At 39.9% G+C, this 19875-nt stretch overlaps 1 protein-coding gene and 1 long non-coding RNA gene across 2 annotated transcripts in view; both read right to left on the reverse strand.

Moving 5' to 3' along the window:
* The window catches only part of LOC125287981 (protein-glutamine gamma-glutamyltransferase 2-like), a 16628-nt gene extending 9347 nt beyond the window's left edge, over positions 1-7281 (reverse strand). Inside the window, 3 exon segments of the mRNA XM_048234070.1 lie at positions 2908-3026; positions 6581-6823; positions 7134-7281. Coding sequence (XP_048090027.1) covers positions 2908-3026; positions 6581-6823; positions 7134-7281 — 510 coding nt within the window.
* Positions 7282-16927: 9646 nt separating this feature from the next.
* Positions 16928-18057, reverse strand: LOC125287840. The gene is made up of 4 exons (XR_007192420.1): positions 17910-18057; positions 17614-17690; positions 17306-17536; positions 16928-17141 (listed from the first exon to the last, which is right to left on the reverse strand). It is a non-coding gene; the product is annotated as an uncharacterized LOC125287840 (long non-coding RNA).
* Between the last annotated feature and the right edge of the window lie 1818 nt (positions 18058-19875).

A 19875-nucleotide genomic window follows, 5' to 3' on the forward strand; every position in this document is an offset into this window, starting at 1 on the left:
ATCGGTATTTTAAATTTTACTTGATTACTTTTTGAGTGAAGTATTGTGCCGGCTACATCAAAAATCCCATCCGTTACTTGAGTAAAAAAAAAGTTAAGACTAACGAAAACAGAAAGGGAGAGAAAACAAATTGCGCCCTAAACCACTAGCCTAGTGATAATGATCAGCATGTAGCCTACAACAGGACATGAATCAAGCTGGCGCCATGCAGTCTTTCTGAAAGTGATGGAGATGGAGCTGGATTACGAGATGCGTCAGATTAGCCTATGAAAGTGTATTTTCCGCTATTCCAATGGGTTGTCTCAGTTCGTTTTTAGCACCAATGATTGAGATATTCAAGCAAACACCATGGGATTTCGTGTTTTGACGTTTGTGCTCACCTTTCTTTGGAAAGAAGTTTATTAGCAGTTGTTTCCCCTCATTTTGATGTCTCTCTTTTTCCTGTTTTGGCCTTTGTTTTTAGTAACCTGACTTGGCTTTCTTGGAGAAAGACATTGCACCAGCAGCACAACAATTAGCGGTCCACTACTAGCGATGCTCAATAAACAAAAGGCGGACTAAACCATTTAGCTCTTTAGCAAGGGAGAGTGAGAGTGACCTTAGACAGTTTTCACTATGTTTTGTATACAAAACCCAGTCAGTCAAACTTTACATTTCGTCTGACATTCATTTTTACATTTAATTTGGAAGTTAAAATATTCAGGTAAAATAAATATATGGTGGAAATAAGTATTGAACGCTTATTTATTCCCCAGTAATTAGCCTAAACTTCCAGTGAGTCTATTCGACATTTTCACCACACATTATATTAACACACATATAAAAAATCCAAACATAAGAGTTTTGTGTATTAAAGTGGAATGACACAGGAAAAAAGTATTGAACGTGCCTACTGAAATTTCTTCAATACTTTGTGGAAAAGCCTTTGTTTGTAAAGACAGCTTCAAGACATTTCCTGTATGACAAAACATATTAGTCGCAGTATCAGGTGTGATTTTGGTCCATTGTTCTAAACAGATTCCAGAGGTCCCTCTTGTGAATCCTGATCTTTAGTTCCAGATTACTTCCAGAACTGTTTAATTGAATTTAATTGAATTGGCTGCTTTCAAGTCTTTCTGGAGCTTTCTCCGAGTGGTCCTTGGCTTTTGGAATTGACTATCCTTCTGACTCCCTGGTCAGAAATATTGCGAGGAGATCCTGTGCCGGTTGATGATGCAGTGATGTTTCTTCCACATGGAGATAATGGCTCCCATGCTGCTTACTGGAAGATTCTGAAGTTTTGAAATGCATCTGTAACCAGTTTCATTGATATGTTTTGCAACAATAAGGTTGCAAAGGTCTTGGGAGAGCTTTTTGCTTTTATCCATCATGAAATGTTTCTTGTGTGATACCTTGGTAATGAAAAACCTTTTTATAGCCCATCAATATGTAAGCTACTAACCAATCTTATATTAATTTGTGCAGATAGAAAGGATAACTACTCTCTAACTACTTACAGATTCCAGCTCGTTCCTTCCCTTTCCTTGCCTTAGTGCTTTTTTTTAGCGTGTTCAATATTTTTTCCCTGTGTTATTCCACTTCATTACACATGACTACTTATGGAGTTGTTTGGATTTTTTATGTGTGGATTACCTGAGTTATTACTAATGCCTGATGAAAATGTTGTGCCCCCTGTATTCCACTTTTCAAGGGCCCTCTCCTCCATTGCCCCATACTTCCCACTTTCCCCCCCAGTTCGACGCCCTTTAATCTGCTGAACCTTCTGCTCGTTTCCAAATATAAAAAAAACTCTCTGCAACTCAACGTTGGCCTGCCTGCCTCAGCTGCCTGTGAGGGGCTTTTCAGTTGTGCTGGATTACTGTTCACTGCAAAGCGACCCAAGGAGGAGTGCAACTAACTTTGAAAATCAACTACTGCTCAAACTTAAAGGAGAACTCCGGTGATTTTTCACATAGATCTCCATTTCTCAACATCCTTATCAGGCAAGTACCTCTACTCGGCGGCCATATTGCAACACTTTTTGGGCACTTATCGTGCATCTATTTCGGCAGAAATGCGTGTGCGTAAGGCTTCACGACACCAATCTTGCTCCAGCAGCGAGATCACAACAGATGATTGGCACGATGTCTTCACAGCACACCACATGATTGGCTCAATGTATTTTACAACACACCACATGATTGGCTCAATGTATTCACATGTCAACGTTTTGCCACGGAAGGGTTGTAATATGTGTAGACAACTGCCATATTGGCGTTACAAACTAACCCCATGCATTACTATGGAGGATTTTTTGAGTGCTGTATCTCCTCATTAGAAAGTCTGTGGTAAAACTGGTTGTTCTGGTACCCCAAAAAAAAAAAAAAAAGTAACTAAGTAACTTTTACTTAAAGTACATTTTAAATGAACTACTTTTTACTTTTACTTGAGTACAATATTTTCATACTTTTTCCACCTCTGCGCAGCAGCAATGTTACATAGTGCATTATCGGGTGTTCTGGACACACGTTGACATTGGCAGAGACTCCGTACTCTGTATTGCAAAATGAGTTTGAAGCCATTATTTTAAGGTAAAAGAATTATATTGCGTTGCTCATTATAAAGAGCTGAAATGCAGTGTGCATACCTGTCCATTATAAAGAGCTGCATTAATGCAGTGTGCATACCTGTCCATTATAAAGAGCTGCATTAATGCAGTGTGCATACAGTACATGTGCATTATAAAGAGCTGAAATGCAGTGTGCATACCTGTCCATTATAAAGAGCTGCATTAATGCAGTGTGCATACAGTACCTTTTCATTATAAAGAGGTGAAATGCAATGTGCATACCTGTCCATTATAAAGAGGTGAAATGCAGTGTGCATACCTGTCCATTATAAAGAGCTGCATTAATGCAGTGTGCATACCTGTCCGTAATTCCAGTCCATGGAGTTTATGTAGTGGTGGGTCCCTTTATAGATGTCGCCCTGCTCTGCCATCACATACTCTTGCCTCTCATCCTCTCGAGGGAGGTGCACCCAGTCCTCTTCACACACACGCACACACACACATTTACTTTGTAAATCTGATCCCTTGTTTTCACTAGAAGGTTTATGGTGTATGTGCTTGTATACAGCATAAAGATATACATGTGTGCTTAATGTGCTAACAGGATCCACATGCATAGGAACTACAGCATGCCTTTACAAACGTGATTTTGTAGAATTATACATTTGCATTACATGTACACGTATTAATTTAGCTGACAGTGTGAATAGTAGAGATTATAATGTAACTAGATGTACCGCATAGCGGTACAAAATATGACCGCCGCTCAGTCCTGTACATCCGTTCCGCGAAAATAAATCACACTTCAATTTGTCTCCATATTTTACTCCATCCCCCACTCTTGAAACTTTTGTGTATGCTTGTTTGGCATGCCTGAGTGTGTGTGTGCGGCTGCACAGAAAGTACCCTACTGGTGCTGAAAAGGTGAATAGATTGTAGAATAGCCAAAGAAGATGTAGAATTGTTATAAAACCTTTAAAATCTCTAAACAATCACAAGTAGGGCAGTTCATCACAGTTCATCCATTGCAACTGGATTGATGAAAGGTCACTTACACCTGTAGGCTACATTGTATTTGGGAAAAGCAAAAGGTATCAGCATAATGTTATTTATTTATTTATTTTTTATGTATTTATAAACAAAAACATCTCTGTCAGTTCCATGCGTTTTCAACAGCTATCAAAACAAAGGTCATTTTGGATGGATGGATTTTTTGTGAATGTTTCTTCTTCTACATAAGATTTTAGTCATCTTTAGTTCATGTAATACTTTTATTGTCAATGCACAAATTAAGTAACAGTAGTCTGAAACGTTATTGTTAATGCACAAATTAAGTAACAGTAGCCTAGTCTGAAACGAAATGCTGTTTTACATCTAACCAGTGGTGCAAATAACTGACATGTCCAAATGGGCCTTGATGAAATGCGTTAAGCTAGACTGTTCATACACATTTTAACGGGCCAAAGTTGAAGAGCTTTTGTCCGTTATTGTTAGTGCAAATATAGGCTGATTCATGTTCCCTTGCATTGTTTAACTGAGGTCCATGGCTAGTCTGGCTTTCATCAGACCAAGCTCAATCTTTTAAGAAATCAAAAATAAATAGCGGGCAGATCAGGCTGGGTTCACCCAGCCTAGTCCATAGGCACCGATATTGTTTAATTTTCGATTGAGATATACACGCTCTGGCTATTCTAAATGCAAAAATGCATCAGGGAGTTATGACAAAGCGGTAACTAACAAACTAGATCCTAATAGAAAGTTGTTAGCTTCCCTAAGCTACAGGTAGGATTATAAGGTAGGCCTATTGACAACATAAATTGTCAATAGGCTATGCTGGCGACACAAATAAAATCTCCTTTGGAAACCAATGGCTTACGCCTTACAGTATCAAGCGGACTTAAACTGTCATATCGTGGCGAAAAGTTGTAATAACATTCACGCAGCTCCATGAGTCAAGGAAAGCGCGAATGAAGTAGCCACTTCTAAATGGGACCCACTACACAGTAGCTTAAGGTGTTTTGCTAAAGCAGCCATAATGAAATGAAGGTGTCATTGTTTGGATACTTCACACACACGTGCTTTTTAATTTCACAGACTACAACTACCAAGCTGTAATCAAAGCACATCGATTCCCCTCTCACACCCTGCACGCACTTAAAACAAAATAAACAGGCGTCTCAGTCTCACGCATGTATAGGCAAAACTGTATCAGACCGGTGTAACGTTGGTAAATCTTCCATTGCACAGAATGATTTTTGTAGCACGTGCAATAAATGACAGTCGAAAGATACAAACAGTGCTGCTATACATTTGCTTGGTATAACCGCATTTATAGTTTTCTACAAATGCAATAAATCAAATGCCTCCATCACTCAACCAACGCTAACGGTAACATTACCTAGGTCCTTATTGATATTACAAGATTAACGTACCTGCAGTAAAAACCAAGCATGTCCGATAAACATCCTCAGATTTATTTCGGCTTCAAGAAGAAATGGGAATTACACTTCATGTGAACATCGTCCCTATCCTTATTAGATGTTCTCTGCGGTAAATTACAGTCCTTGTATGAAGCGTCCATTGTTTTTCCAACCCACTTTTAACTTCCAACAAAATTACGTCTCACTGCAACGATCGCCATCTAGTGGACAAACGACTACTTCTCGCCAATGCAGCCATGATGATGATGATGAATATTTATTTTGGCTTTCTTTTAATCCTACTGATTTTCATTTTTTACCGGGGGCAAATCACAAATGAGTGATTATGAGCCAGGTTGATGTGGGCCCTTGAGACCAACATACCATAAAAGATTCACAGAGAACTGTGTCTGCCCTACCCTCCTTTTCGGGGTCCAGTCCAGCGGGGGCTGCAGATGAAAACGAAAAATGACGGTTCCATGCTATCCATGTGGGGGTACATGCTCACCAAGTTTTGTGTACCCGGTCTTTCAGTGTCCCGAATCCTTGTTGGTGTATGCGTCACTAAATGTACACATAAATTATTTTATTGTAAGGCCCCCATGAACGAAAGTACACAAAACTTGGCATGCATTCAGAGGGTGTCATAATGATCCTACTCTTTTAATTTCGTGCAGTTTTGACCTTGTCAGCCAGAGATATTGAGATGAAAACACCTAATTTTTTGCTTTTTAATTTTTTAACTAGGTGGCGCTATACATGAAATAAGTGGTAATGGGATGGGTTGACATGCCCCTTAAGACCAACATACAAAAAAAGGTGGACCTCCTAGGCCCTACGGTTCTCGAGATATTCACAGAAAACTGTCTCCGGCCACCTACAGGCCAGTTGGTGTATAGTAACACAAATTAATTTATTGTGTGGCCCCCATGAACGGAATTCCACAAAACTTGGCGTGCATACATAGGGTGTCATAATGATCCTACACTTCCAATTTTGTGCAGTTTTGACTATGTTAGGTCACAGATACCTTCAATTACACCACCTCATTTTTACTTTTTGTGTTTAACTAAGTGGCGCTATACATGAAATGAGTGGTTATGGAATGGGTTGACATGGCCCCTTGAGATCAACATACAAAAAAAAAATGGTCCTCCTAAACCCTACGGTTTTCGAGATATTCACAGAAAACTGTGTCTGCCCTACCCTCCTTTCGGGGGTCCAATTCAGCGGGGGCTACAGATCAAAACGAAAACGATGGTTCCATGCTATCCATGTGGGGTTACATGTCCACCAAGTTTAAAATGTACCCCGGTCTTTCAGTGTCCCGGAATCATTGACGGAAATTTGGGCATGCGAAAAAAAAAAAAAAGCTGACTAAACCTAAACCTAGCTTCGCTGCGCGGCGAAGCTGCGGTCATAATAACAAGTACCCAATTGACAGTGTAAATAGTAGACTACCTTGTAAAGGAAATAGACCGACAGTTCATAGTTAAGGATATAGATAAGAGGAATGGACAGAATAGAGAGAAAGGTCATGTTAAGCGTGTTTGGTTGTTAGTGGTGCTAGGAGAGGAGATAGGCTACTCTTGTCTTGAAAGAGCCTTTGTACCTGCACACCAGGGGTTGAAGAGAAGCACCAGGTTTGTGAGTGTTCGGGGCACAGCGTTCTCCGACCCCAGCCTGATGGAGAGCTTGTAGGAGCCGACGCAGGCGTCTGCTGGGCTGGTGATTGCCATGGTGAAGAAAGACGAGCTACTCTCCAACAGCTGGACTTTCCACTTCCCTTTCCCACCGAGACGCAACGGAAAACCAAACACGCTGCGCGTACCCTTTGACTCCGAGGGTGAAGGCCCTGTAAAGCAAGTATGATCACTTAATTTTGGTAGAACGATTTTACGTCCACCACAACTAAATCTCAATAGTAGGTCTAACGTAGAGCTGTAGCAAAGTAGAGGAAACTCTGAATATTTGATCCTATAACAGTTCAGTGTAGATCACCTATTAAAGATGGTTAGGATGCAGAGGTTGGCCACTTTAGGTTTTTATAGCCTAGGTCATCGACTTAGACAGATTTTACACAGAGACGTATGTTTTGACTTAGTTCTGCATAACCTCAGACACTGGTGTTACTTTGTTGAGAATTATTAGATGAAACAACATACCCGTTTCCACGGTGAGGAGCACCGTGTCGGTATCCTGTCGGACCTGTTGCGTGGTGTAGAACGTTAGCTGAAAGCGCTGGCCGCGACGCAGTATCAAGCGGCGCACGCTGATCTCGCTGGTGCGATGCTCAGTGTTGTTCTTCTCCATGTGAAGCTTAAGCTTCGTGATTTCTTAAAAACATTGCGCACAAGCACTTGTGAGTGATGTACATATGCGCGTATGCATCAATAAAAAGAGAACAGTTATTTCAGTAAACATTCCTGACTGAACCAGTTTCATGCATTCGGTGTTTATCTGATAAGGGACCGTTCGTTATTTATAAACGGGGCCACCGGAGGAAAATAGGTGAGGGTCATGTCTTTTTATTCTTTGTTGAGGGGAGGGTCACCTAACTTTTTTTTGTCTAGGAGGGGGGGTCACCCACCTTTAATGTATTAATGAAAACAGCAAAAAATCAAAGTGGCTTTTTTGATTGTTTATTTCTGTCGCCATATAACGTTCTCTTTCGTTCCAGCTATGAATCCCGAATGAATCGGTGCTTTCCAATGCACGACAACCACGCCGTTAACTTAAATAGGCCTACTGTAGGTTAACATCACTCTGAGTTCGCATTCAAGCAAGCAAAACGATGATTTGAATACATCTGTTTCTCTGGAAGGGCAAGGGGTAACAACAGGACAACACAGAGACAGGCCAGAATGCAGGACTAATGAGAGTATTACAGTAGGCCTAATATGGGATATTCTACGGGAAAAATATTAAAACGGGCAAGACAGCTAAAAAAGTTAAAATGATAGGCAAATAGGCAAAATGAAATTGTGCAAACGGCCTTTTCAAGTCATTTGAGAAGTAAGGAGTGTAGCATGCTCCCAAATTGACGCTCGTCTGAGAGTTTTGGATAATGTTCAGCTTCGGCAGCTTTACAATGACTGAGGAAGCTTAGAGTCCATAGCAACAAGTTCATGTGTTGAATTTGTTATTACCCAGTGTGCTTTGTTAAATGGTCTCAATGTTTTATTGTTTTATTTCATGTGAATACTTACTAGAGGAGTAACTTATTTCAAGTAGCCTAGGCTAATGCAGTTGCAGGAAGTGTGCATTTAGTTTCCATGCTTATTGTGTTTCCACAACAATGTTAGTGAATAAATCTACTGAAATGGCCACCATCTTGGTGAAGTGTGATATGTGATGTGATGTGATCAGAAAGCAGAGGGTGAGTTTAGAACGATAGTTTACGTCGATGTGTTACAGCGCTTTATAACGTTGTCGGAAGGTATCGACAACTCGCTGGGGAGGGTAATGTCTTTTTTGAAAAACCTGCTGGAGGGTTGTTGAAAAATGTTTTGCAGCCATTGGAGGATCATGCCATTTGTGATTGAAGCACTCAAAATCCCTCCGGTGACCCCGATTATAAATAACGAACGGTCCCTAAGCAGAACATGTGGAAGGAAGATTTGTTCATTTTTCCTGACATGGGATAAAGTTAGCCTAGAAATTTAGACGCTCCCTAGCGGTAGCAAATTTGCAGCCAGGGTAGGATGAAGTGTGAGACCAAACAAAAGCAATGGTTGTGAAAACAAAAACAAACTTAAAAACAACAATAGCAACAATCCAATGGTGGTGAAGACTTTTCAGGATCAGAATCAAGGTCTTGTTGTATTGGCCAAGTATGTTGAAACACACAAGGACACACAGTTGGACTCTATCATTCTCTAACATATTTCAGTACATTTATTAAATATCTTAACAAAATCTCATAAAGGTGTTATACAGAAACTCTTAGAGTAGGCTTTTTTTTTGCAGAAAGAACAAACAATCAAATGAAGAGTTTGGTTCCAAAACACTAAATTAACACATTTTTCAAAACATTAATAACTCATGTTATTTAATTATTATTAAAATATCGATACAATTGCAGTTTTGCTGTTTTGATTGAGAAAAGATAAATCAAACAACAATAACCCAATTACAGTTGCACTCAAATAACCCAAACTAAATGTAAAAAAAAAAGAATTTATGAAAATTCGTAGCGTTTGGAACCAAACTTTTAAAATTATGATTATGGTTGTGTATTATTTATGCATATTATATCAAGGGACTCACCTAAAGCCCCAATAGTGCACATTTTGGTTGGTTTTCAGCTCTCAGTGGTCTTGGTCTTAAAGACGTCTGGTCTTCTTCAGTGTCTTCTGTGAGTGTGTGAGACTTTTACTGACGGTGTGTGTGCTTTTAAACTCTACCTCGTCCTGCAATTGAACGTACAGGAATTTGCAACGTTTTTAATCTTGGCCATGATACACGATGTAATCCATGCATGACATGGTCATTGTCTTTGTCATCATCGCATCTGTACCAGCACACACAGATGTAATCTTGATAAGAAATGGGTGGTGGCGTTATCACTGTAAAATATTGTAAAGGTTTTCAAGTTTGTTGGCCACAAGACAAAAACACAAGTCTAGTACTCATTATATCCACAATGGAGTAAATGACACACAACTAGATGTACCGCAAAGCGGTACAAAATATGACCGCTGCTCAGTCCTGCACATTCTCTCTCTGTGTGTGTGCATGTGTTTGCTTGTGTGCATGCCTGTGTGTGTATGTGCGTGTAAGTCTATGTGTGCATGCCTGTGCATACCTGTGTGTGTGCACTGTGTGTGCATACCTGTGTGTGTGTGTGTGTGTGTGTGTGTGTGTGTGTGTGTGTGTGATGTGAATACATTGAGTCAATCATGTGGTGTGATGTGAATACATTGAGTCAATCATGTGGTGTGATGTGAATACATTGAGTCAATCATGTGGTGTGATGTGAATACATTGAGTCAATCATGTGGTGTGATGTGAATACATTGAGTCAATCATGTGGTGTGATGTGAATACATTGAGTCAATCATGTGGTGTGATGTGAATACATTGAGTCAATCATGTGGTGTGATGTGAATACATTGAGTCAATCATGTGGTGTGATGTGAATACATTGAGTCAATCATGTGGTGTGATGTGAATACATTGAGTCAATCATGTGGTGTGATGTGAATACATTGAGTCAATCATGTGGTGTGATGTGAATACATTGAGTCAATCATGTGGTGTGATGTGAATACATTGAGTCAATCATGTGGTGTGATGTGAATACATTGAGTCAATCATGTGGTGTGATGTGAATACATTGAGTCAATCATGTGGTGTGATGTGAATACATTGAGTCAATTTATGCATGTGTGTGTGTGCATACCTGTGTGTGTGCACTGTGTGTGCATACCTGTGTGTGTGCACTGTGTGTGTGTGTCTGTGCTTGTGTGTGTGTGTGTGTGTGTGTGTGATTGTCTGTGTGTCTGTGCTTTTTATATAATATATTGCTTCATAGTGACATTAATGCAAAAATATGAAGACAAATCACATCATACTTTCCCAGATATGGGTAGCCCAGACTGTCCTGAAAAGGGAAGATATAGCATGTAGGCTATAGAAGGCCATTACAACCAATATAACTCAATGACCAATATAACTAGCTTATCTTAGATTAACTAGCTGAATAACACTCAGCAACAACACTGACCATTTTTGACCATTTCTTAATTGAGGAACTCAGCAAATTTGTGGTTGTGAACTTATTGCAGGATCATCATAAATTCCACCTGTGTGTGAATGATTAAATTCTGAGGCGCAAAATAGTTTAGGCTACAGCACAAATATTTCCATCCATATAAAAAAAAGAATCAAGTCTAACCTCTGAATTTCTTTTCAAAGTGCACCAGATTGATGCATTGAAACGTTAAAATATACAAAAGTTTCTTCTGGGGGAGCATGCCCCAGGACGCCCCTGGTGCCATGGGCGGATTATGAACTTTCGGGCCCCTGGGCCCAGATGTATTAAGGGCCCCCCACTTATTGTCGTATATGTGGGAGGGGGGGTTTAGGGGTCCTCCCGCTAAAAAATGTTTAATTTGTTTGATGTGATTTCCTGTATTCTGGTGCATTTTGGGGATGGCCAATACTAAATTCAATCAGATTCATAGCCTACATCCTGATTTGTTGATATTGAGGCAATGATTCCATGCAAAGGCTTGGGCTTCAGGGCCCCCTGACCCCTTGGGCCCCTGGGCCTGGGCCCAGTAGGCCCGTGCAGTAATCCATCCCTGCCTGGTGCAGCTAGGTCTAGTCAGAGACTTTCTAATGAGGAGACATAGCACTCAAAATATCCTCCATATACAGTAAACGCATGGGGTTAGTTTGTAACGCCAATATGGCCGTTGTCTACATATATCCCACCCCTTCCTCGGCAAAACGTCGACATGTGAATACATTGAGTCAATCATGTGGTGTGATGTGAATACATTGAGCCAATCATATGGTGTGTTGTGAAGACATCGTGCCAACCATGTGTTGGAGCAAGGTTGGTGCCGAATAGGATGTCCGATGAGTGCCCAAAAAATGTTGCAATATGGCTGCCGAGTGGAGGGACTTGCCTAAAAGGACTTAGGTCTAGTGACGCCCCTCATGCTGTGTCACTAGCGGTGCTATTGTACATAGGACAGCAGTAGTTTGAATTCGATTTAAGTTGCAGGTGGGGTGGGGGTTGGACAACAACATTTGGGGGGGGTACGATACTACCGCCCCAACACTGCTAGGACACTGAGAGTGCCCACGGGGACCCTGGTTCGAATCCGACCTGCGGTCATTTCCTGATCTCACCCCATCTCTCTCTCCAACTTGCTTCCTGTCACTCTCCACTGTCCTGTCCACATAAAGGCAAAAAAACCTAAAAAATATACTTTCAAAAAAAAAATACTTTTGTCCATTCTGAAATGTCTGAAGTGTTTCTATCAGTTCTTGGAAGATATACTGGCTGATCCAGATGCTCTGTGATCTGTGATGATATAGAACTGTCCTGAGGGGTATTCCAGAAAGGAGGTTTAACAAACACTGAGATAAAACTTAACCTCTGGGTTGTCTGAACCTGTGGCGACTAAACCCGAGCTGTCGGTTCCAAAACACCGGTTACCAGTTAGTTCAATCAACCCTGTGTTAGATAACCCAGAGTTGTGCGCGTTCACGGCAAACTTATAAAGGCATCATCTATTGAGAGTCGAAACCATGAGTGAAACCGGCGAAAGGAAGAGCACCGTATTTTTCAGAGGCGGAGTAGTCGAGGCTTACATGGAGGAGAGAACTGTAATAACAAAAAAAAAGAGCAATACTTAAGCGCCTGCGTCCGAGACCTTGCTTGGCAGAGAATAGCCTAACTGACCGTGTAAATGCGTATGTTTAAGATAGCCATGTCAAAAGCACAATTAAACAATTCACTGGACATCACGGATTGTATTGACTGCTTTCAATGATGCTTTCTTAAACTAGCCTACCTTGTCACAGATTGAGTGGGCCATAGAATTCTTTGATAATCCCAAATGTAATTTTCTATTTTAACGTGGGTTCTGCAGCTGTGGGCCAAGTTAAACTTGTCAAAAGCACAATTCTGAGGATGTTGCAGGATGTTGCGCTCCATCATCGGAAGGGTGAATATCGGAAGGCATGGGTAGCCTATTGGACATATTTCAGTGCACATTTGGAAAATGTAATAAGTGATGCTGACCTGCCAGTTTGTGAAACTACACTTTAATGATCCTCGTGGGTTGTGTCCAGGAAAACGAATGAAGTTGCGCAGGAACTGCTTTAGCGCAAGGCAAACTTTACGCACCGACCGACAGTTTGCCGATATGCTCTGCGTCTCCAACACTACAAAAACTCCCAGTCTTAGAGCGTGTGTAGCTTATTAAAAAAATATTTTATCCCAATGACATCAGCATTCTTAACCAAACTTAGTGACAACATGCATACCCGGCTGAGCTGCACAGCTATATTTAAACTTATTTATTAATTTTCTATAGGCTATGTTTCCCCTTTTTTGTACTGTACTTGTTTTAATTAGCCTATATCTTCAATGTGTCTGAGATGTTGTTTGTCCATCTGTCTGGTGAGCCAAACACAAATGTCCATATGGTGTAGGCTAGCTAGCCTACATTAAAGATTTATTTTATTCTATTCTAATCCACCATGCCTAATGTTGGGATGGAGAATGCTTTTCAAGTAGCCTATATTTAGGATTCAGCTGAAAAACTCTAGCCTCTTGAAAAACTCGTTTGGAAAAGAATGAATGTGAATCATGTGATGTCGTGCTCTTATCGCCCTCTCACGGTGAATTGCACAGATGAATATTACATGATTTTGTGCTTTTTTGTCAATCGGACCTTCGTCAAAATTAAACGCCATTGTGTGACAAGTGTAAAAATAGCGGCCTGATTGAACATGCACTAAAATAACCCAACATAATTGAACATAACCTACCCCCTACCAGGTTAAGTTCAGAGCCTATGTTACCATAGTTACTTACATAGCCTGATCAGGAGCGTGCGGTCCATATGGGCAGGTGGGGCAGCGAACTAGCTGAAGCATCCTACACAAAAAATAGTTCCTCAGTAAATCATTGCTCCAAGTCTACTTTTAATAATGTGATTGTCACATTAATTATCTATAGTTTCTGTAGGCTTTCCAACTATTTTTGGTCTATTGACATCAACTTTTGGATGATGGTGGCGATTCTCGTTGAGTTTAATCTGTCATGCAATGTTGGGGCAGGGCACCTCGACGATCGCATTCCTCAATAAATTATCGCATAACCCTGGCGGCTTCAATAAGGATTGCAATCCGCGCTAAAAGACGCCTGTATGGTCGTAAAGTAGTCTGCCCCATGGTCATATTCTAGAACTAGCCTACTCAAATTATTCCGCCAGTTATAAATTAGGCCTATCGTTTCATTTCAAGATGCAGAAATGGCGAGTAGTGTTGCACCTGTTAACCGTGTTGAGTTTCTGTTTAAAAAAACTATTTGAGAGGTTGAAATTAGAAGATACGTTAGCTAACCCTGGTGTCTTCCTTGGTTTAGTAGCTAGCTTCTAGTGGATTTAATAGCATCTTTTGACAGCGCAAAAACGAGAAGGCAACGGTGTTCAAAGGAATGGCATAGGCTGCTGCATTCAGAATGAGCTATCAATATAGCCTAGTTTCTACAGCGAGTGGTCAGACAATTATCCATAACACCCAACTGTCTTGAGTTGCAGTTATAAAACCCAACTACTTAAAAATATTAGATAGTTAGCAGGCCAGACAGAACACAAAAAAAAATAGTTTTGTTTACCCATAACAACAACGTTGCTATGCTTCGCTGGTTTAACGTGATGAGAACGGTGCAAACTTAACTGATGGGTTACTGATCTACAATTCTGACTGTGACATGATTTAAGCATACCGCAAAGTCCTGTAAAATATGTCATTTTAATGTAGCCCAAAATGATAGGCTATTAAAAAAAAGTCAGACTTTCTGCCCTACCAAAATGTATGGTCACCGCACGCTACTGAGCCTGATCATTTTTGAGCTTTCTGGAACTGAAATCCCAGGTTTACCGTTTACTCTGGGTTTACATACCCAGTTCAGTTCAGAGCCTATGTTACCATAGTTACTTACATAGCCTGATCATTTTTGAGCTTTCTGGAACTGAAATCCCAGGTTTACCGCTAACTCTAGGTTAACATACCCAGTTAAGCCAGTAAACCTGCTTTCTGGAATACCTGGAATACCCCCCTGGTGTTTTCTGGTAGGTGTTTAACTGTTTTTATTTTATTTTATTTTTTTTACTTTGGGTTTTGCATCACTTGACAACTCAAAGATTTCTCTACGCTCATCAGCTAGCTAGCTGGCAAATAAGCCAAGCTAATGTGACAGTATGGTTCTTTGTTATCTGTGACTGAAGTGATTGAAGTTAAATGTTAATTTCGGTGGGAGCAAATAGGCACAATTTGCTTGTTTAATTTCTGAAGGGTTGTCAACTGTAGATATTTATTTTTTAAATGAAAACACCAGAAAATAATTTTGCAGACCCCTTGACTATGAGTCACTGACTCATGACTATGGGTCCCTGGACCCCACTTTGGGAACTACTGGCATAGGTGACTAAAGTTACTGTAAGATCAACATTTTCACACATAACAGTGGTTTGATGCAACAGTGAATTTGTTTCTGTTATCATAATCACCATGTCCCATGTTCCCACAATGAATTGCGATGAGATATGAGATCCTTTTGAATGTTACACAAACTCAGCATTGTGCTTAAAAACAAAAAAGTGGTCACATTTTTTAAACAAATTTGTTGATTGTGCATACATCATCAATTCTAATTGACATATTTTTAAATCTTTTGCTGCAGTACACTCAGGCAGGTGTCAGTGCACTCCTTCTTGGACCGGTAATTGTTGCGGTTGCCCTGGCAGCCTCCATACATGAACTGCTCACACTTGTTCGTCACAGCATTGTGATACCAGCAGGGGATTACAGTTTTTCTCGATTGCTTTTACCTGCTTAAGTAAACTAGAACCCACTTGGTCTTCATGACTACTTTCTTTGCACAGCAGAAGTAATCTCTTGCGAATGTGTTCACACATTTTCATTGGGTTCACACATTTCTCACACCCTTTTGCAAAATAGGTAACACAGGTGTCATTCAAAAGCCCCAAACTCTATTGGTTTTCCCATGCTAAACAAAAGGAAAACATCTTTTCACAGGTGGTATAGATTCCTTGCATAAGTCTGAATCTCTGATACACCTGTGTGAAACTCCTTTGCACAATTCTTTAATCAGCAATCATTCATTATACATAAGAGATGTCTGTTCTGTGTTGCTATTTGCAAGTATGGATCTAATGCACATTTAGACAAAGTACTGTATTGCCTTTTTGGTGGAGAAAACAGTACAAAAGGTGTTTACTGTAGGTCTATTTCGATGAAAGTTGTAGTTCAATGAAATTTACAGTATCTTACTAGGTGTTTGCTGTATGTCTTACAATGACAATTACATCTTGGGAGGAATGAATAAATTATTTTTTTATTCAGCACATTTTGTCTTTTCACAGTTTTTTTCTGATACCAGAAAAATGAGAAAGAACAGACATAGCAAAAATGCTCATTTTGAGAACTAGATTTTGCATTTTGTTGTCCAGTGTGTAATGATTGATTAAAGAGTGTTTTTGAATTGGCAACAAGTTGTAGTGTTTGAAGGCAAGATTTGCTTTTGCTGCATGTTTTAAGTGTTTTGAGAGAGTAACAGCCTTTTGCAAGCAAAATGTGTCATTTTGTCCAGAGTGCTTTTGTTCAGACACGGGTGTTAACTGTTTTGAGAACGTGATGTCAGAGTTGACACAGGTATCAAAACGATGGAGAAAAACTGTAATGCATGACAGGGGCCCTGATTCATTGGAGCCAGACACTGATCTAGAGACAGTCGCATAAAATATACAATTACAAACAAATATTCACACATTTATCATACATTGCAGACACACACTCAAATATACATGAGTTACAAGAGTAGGGGATGGAGACAAATTGAAAAACAAAATGTATTTTTTGCAGAGAGAATGTTTTTTAGTTTTTTTGTTTTGATTAGGGACAGAAAAAGAGTGAGTGAGTGAATGAGTGAGTGGATGTGAGTGAGTGAGTGAGTGAGTGAATGAGTGAGTGATGGGTGAGTGTGTGTATGTGAGTGAGTGAATGAGTGAATGAGTGAGTGAATGAGTGAGTGTGTGTATGTGAGTGAGTGAATGAGTGAGTGTGTGAGTGAGTGTATGTGTGTGAGTGAGTGTATGTATGTGAGTGAGTGAGTGAGTGAGTGTATGTGTGTGAGTGAGTGAATGAGTGGTGATTGAGTGTATGTCAGTAAGAGTGTGAGTGAGTGAGTGAGTGTGTGAGTGAGTGAGTGAGTGGCAGCATGTAAGAGGTATCTGAGGCACATTTGCAGGTGTCAGTGCACTCCTTCTTGGACCAGTAATTGTTGCGGTTGCCGTGGCAGCCTCCATACATGAACTGCTCACACTTGTTCGTCACAGCATTGTGATACCAGCGGGGGATTAATGCGCGACAGGGGTCCCGATCCATCAGGGCCAGACACTGATCTAGAGACAGTCGCATAAAATATACAATTACGAACAAATATGCACACATTTATCATACATTGCACACATACACTCAAATATACATGAGTTGCACCAGTGTGTGTGTTTTCATCAGCAGTCATATGAACATAACTACAGTATATGTCTGCATGATGCAGTCTTACCTCTCTAAGTGTTTTCTCCAGGTTTAGTTGAAGATGTAGTTCACACACAGGACACACATTTACATTGGCCTCATCACAGACAGGAAGTGACCGTGTCTGGGGCAGGGGATTGGGATGTGTCTTGATACTCTGTGTTTGAATATTTACTGTGCTTTCATTAGTTGTGATGTGGGATTCTTGAGGGGAGTACTCACCCCTCAAGAGCATTTGTAGTAAACATTTGTAGTAAACCTGAATGGGTACATGAACGCATCTTGAGTAAAGAATTAACAAAATAAATAATAAGTTATGATGATATATATACCCACCATAAAGTTGAATCCAATCTAATTAATACCTAATGCTTTAGTTGATATGTTCTTCAAGCATGAAGTCATGGTAATTCCTGATGATTCATAAGATATAAAGGAATGAAGTAATGCATAAATCATGAATTAATTCATGCATGAATTCATGAATATTCATTCATTCACAGAAGATCAATCCAAAATGAACAAGGTAAATGAGAAGCCTCCAAAAACAGAGAAGATCCAGAAACGGCATAAACGGAAATCCAAAGAGAGTCCTTAAAGAATGTTCAAACGCACAGAGGAACTGACTTAACTGAGGGAGAGAAAAGTCCAGGATCAAGGGTAGAGAGCACTGTGTGACGGCCAAGGGTACAGATCTGAGTCTCTGGAACAGCGACGAGGACAGACAGGTAGCCAAGGTCTCAGCTGCTTAAAAAGTGTTTCAGTGTGATTACCCACAGGTGTGGGTAATCAGTACTCAGGGGAGAATGATTGAGTGGTTGCCGGCGATTGAGGAGTGGGTGTGGCTGAGGCAGAACCTGGCATGGCTGTGACAGTCAGGGCTGAGTAGTCCTGTAATGCCCTACTGCCCTGTCAGTTTAAGCGACAATGATTATTAAAAAAAAATCTGAATTCAGTCTGAATCTCTTTGAAAGACAAATATGACCTACTCATTTTTTTCCTTTTTCAGTATAGGGCAACACGTTAGTGAAGTAATTTTAATTACTATAAACCACATTCTAATGCCACCTTAGTATTCATTCTATTGGTTTGTGAGGATGATTGTGATATGAGCACAAAGTTCAACTACACAGTAAAAAATGTTTGAACTGTCATCATGAACTGGCATCAATGGCAACTTCATCAGTGTCATCTGATGAAATTAGCTGTGCTTATCATTGCCTTTGCTCAACTGTACTTTATCTTACAGCTCTGCATGTGGTAGATAAGGCCGCTGTGTAATTTTTCCAAACCACAAGGAACAGGATATGGCTTCTTTATATTTTCTTTCTGAAATAAATGTACCATGTACAAAGAAATACTGTAATGTCAAACGATCTTTGAGTCTTTTGAAATGTTGTAAAAGGGTCTCACTGTGGCCAGAGAATGTACTGGAAGATTTATATACAGCATCAAAAGTGCTATATCAAAGTCAAAAGTGCTATATATGCAGTCAGTTTATTGTTACATTTTTATTATTAAATGTATATGTTACATTTCTTGATAATGCGTACAGTACATACCATACATAGCAACTTTGTCTTAAATATTTTAACCTGAATACTTAAAATAAGCAATAACTTACCTAAATCAATACTTTTTAGGTCCCTGAGCTCTTAGATATTTTCTTGTTTTTTGTTCTTGTTTTCCTAGATATTTTCTTGTTTCAAGTAAATTTAACAAGTGCCATTTTCTTGCTGCGCTGGCAGATACATTTGCTTAAAATAAGTCACTTTTTCCCAAAATTGTATATTTTTTTCTTATTTTTGGAAAGAATTTTTTTTTTGTATGGCCTTCAGAGTTTCCAAATGAACATGTAGATAGTCCAACATTGATCAATGTTTTTTTCAGCAAGTTGGTAAAAATTATTTCAGTAATAGCCCAGACAAGAAGTTAATGGCCCCAAGGACAACACATGCATATTGTGACTGTACAATTTGCCAGTAATGACCTAATGACCCTCAGGGCTGTTTGACCGCTCAAACATTTTATGTTTGTGAAAGAGCTCTGTGCTCATTTCACAATCATGCTGACATACAGTTTGTTTTGTGTAGAGGTAGAGTTCAGAAGTTTAGGCTACTGATACTGACTACTAAATTCCTTTTAATGGACTTTATCAAAGATGGACGAGTTGGTTGGGCATGCAGTGTGTATGTATGTGTGAGTGTGAGTGCACTCTTGGAATGAATGTGTTGAAAACAACACTACTTGCGTTATTTTTAACACATCTCTGTGTCCAGATAGGGACAACACAGCTTTTGTTGTTTATTTTTTTTATTTGTTACACAATATGTGTTGAAAATAACACAACTTGCATTGTTTTTAACACATCACTGTGTCCAGATAGGGACAACACATTCGTTTTAAGAGTGTGTGTGTGGGGGGGCAGGGTGTTGAAGGTGGATTTAGGATTCTCTCTCCCTCTGTTTTTGGAGGAAGGATAATGAATCATGTAATGAATCTCTTGGCGTTACTGTGCAATACACAGTGTGTCTGGATTGTGGTGAAAGTGTGATACATGGCATCAGGGGGCCATATGTAAGCATCATGGTTCCGATC

This window comes from Alosa alosa, chromosome 22 (assembly GCF_017589495.1).
Source record: "Alosa alosa isolate M-15738 ecotype Scorff River chromosome 22, AALO_Geno_1.1, whole genome shotgun sequence".
Lineage (NCBI taxonomy): Eukaryota > Metazoa > Chordata > Actinopteri > Clupeiformes > Clupeidae > Alosa > Alosa alosa.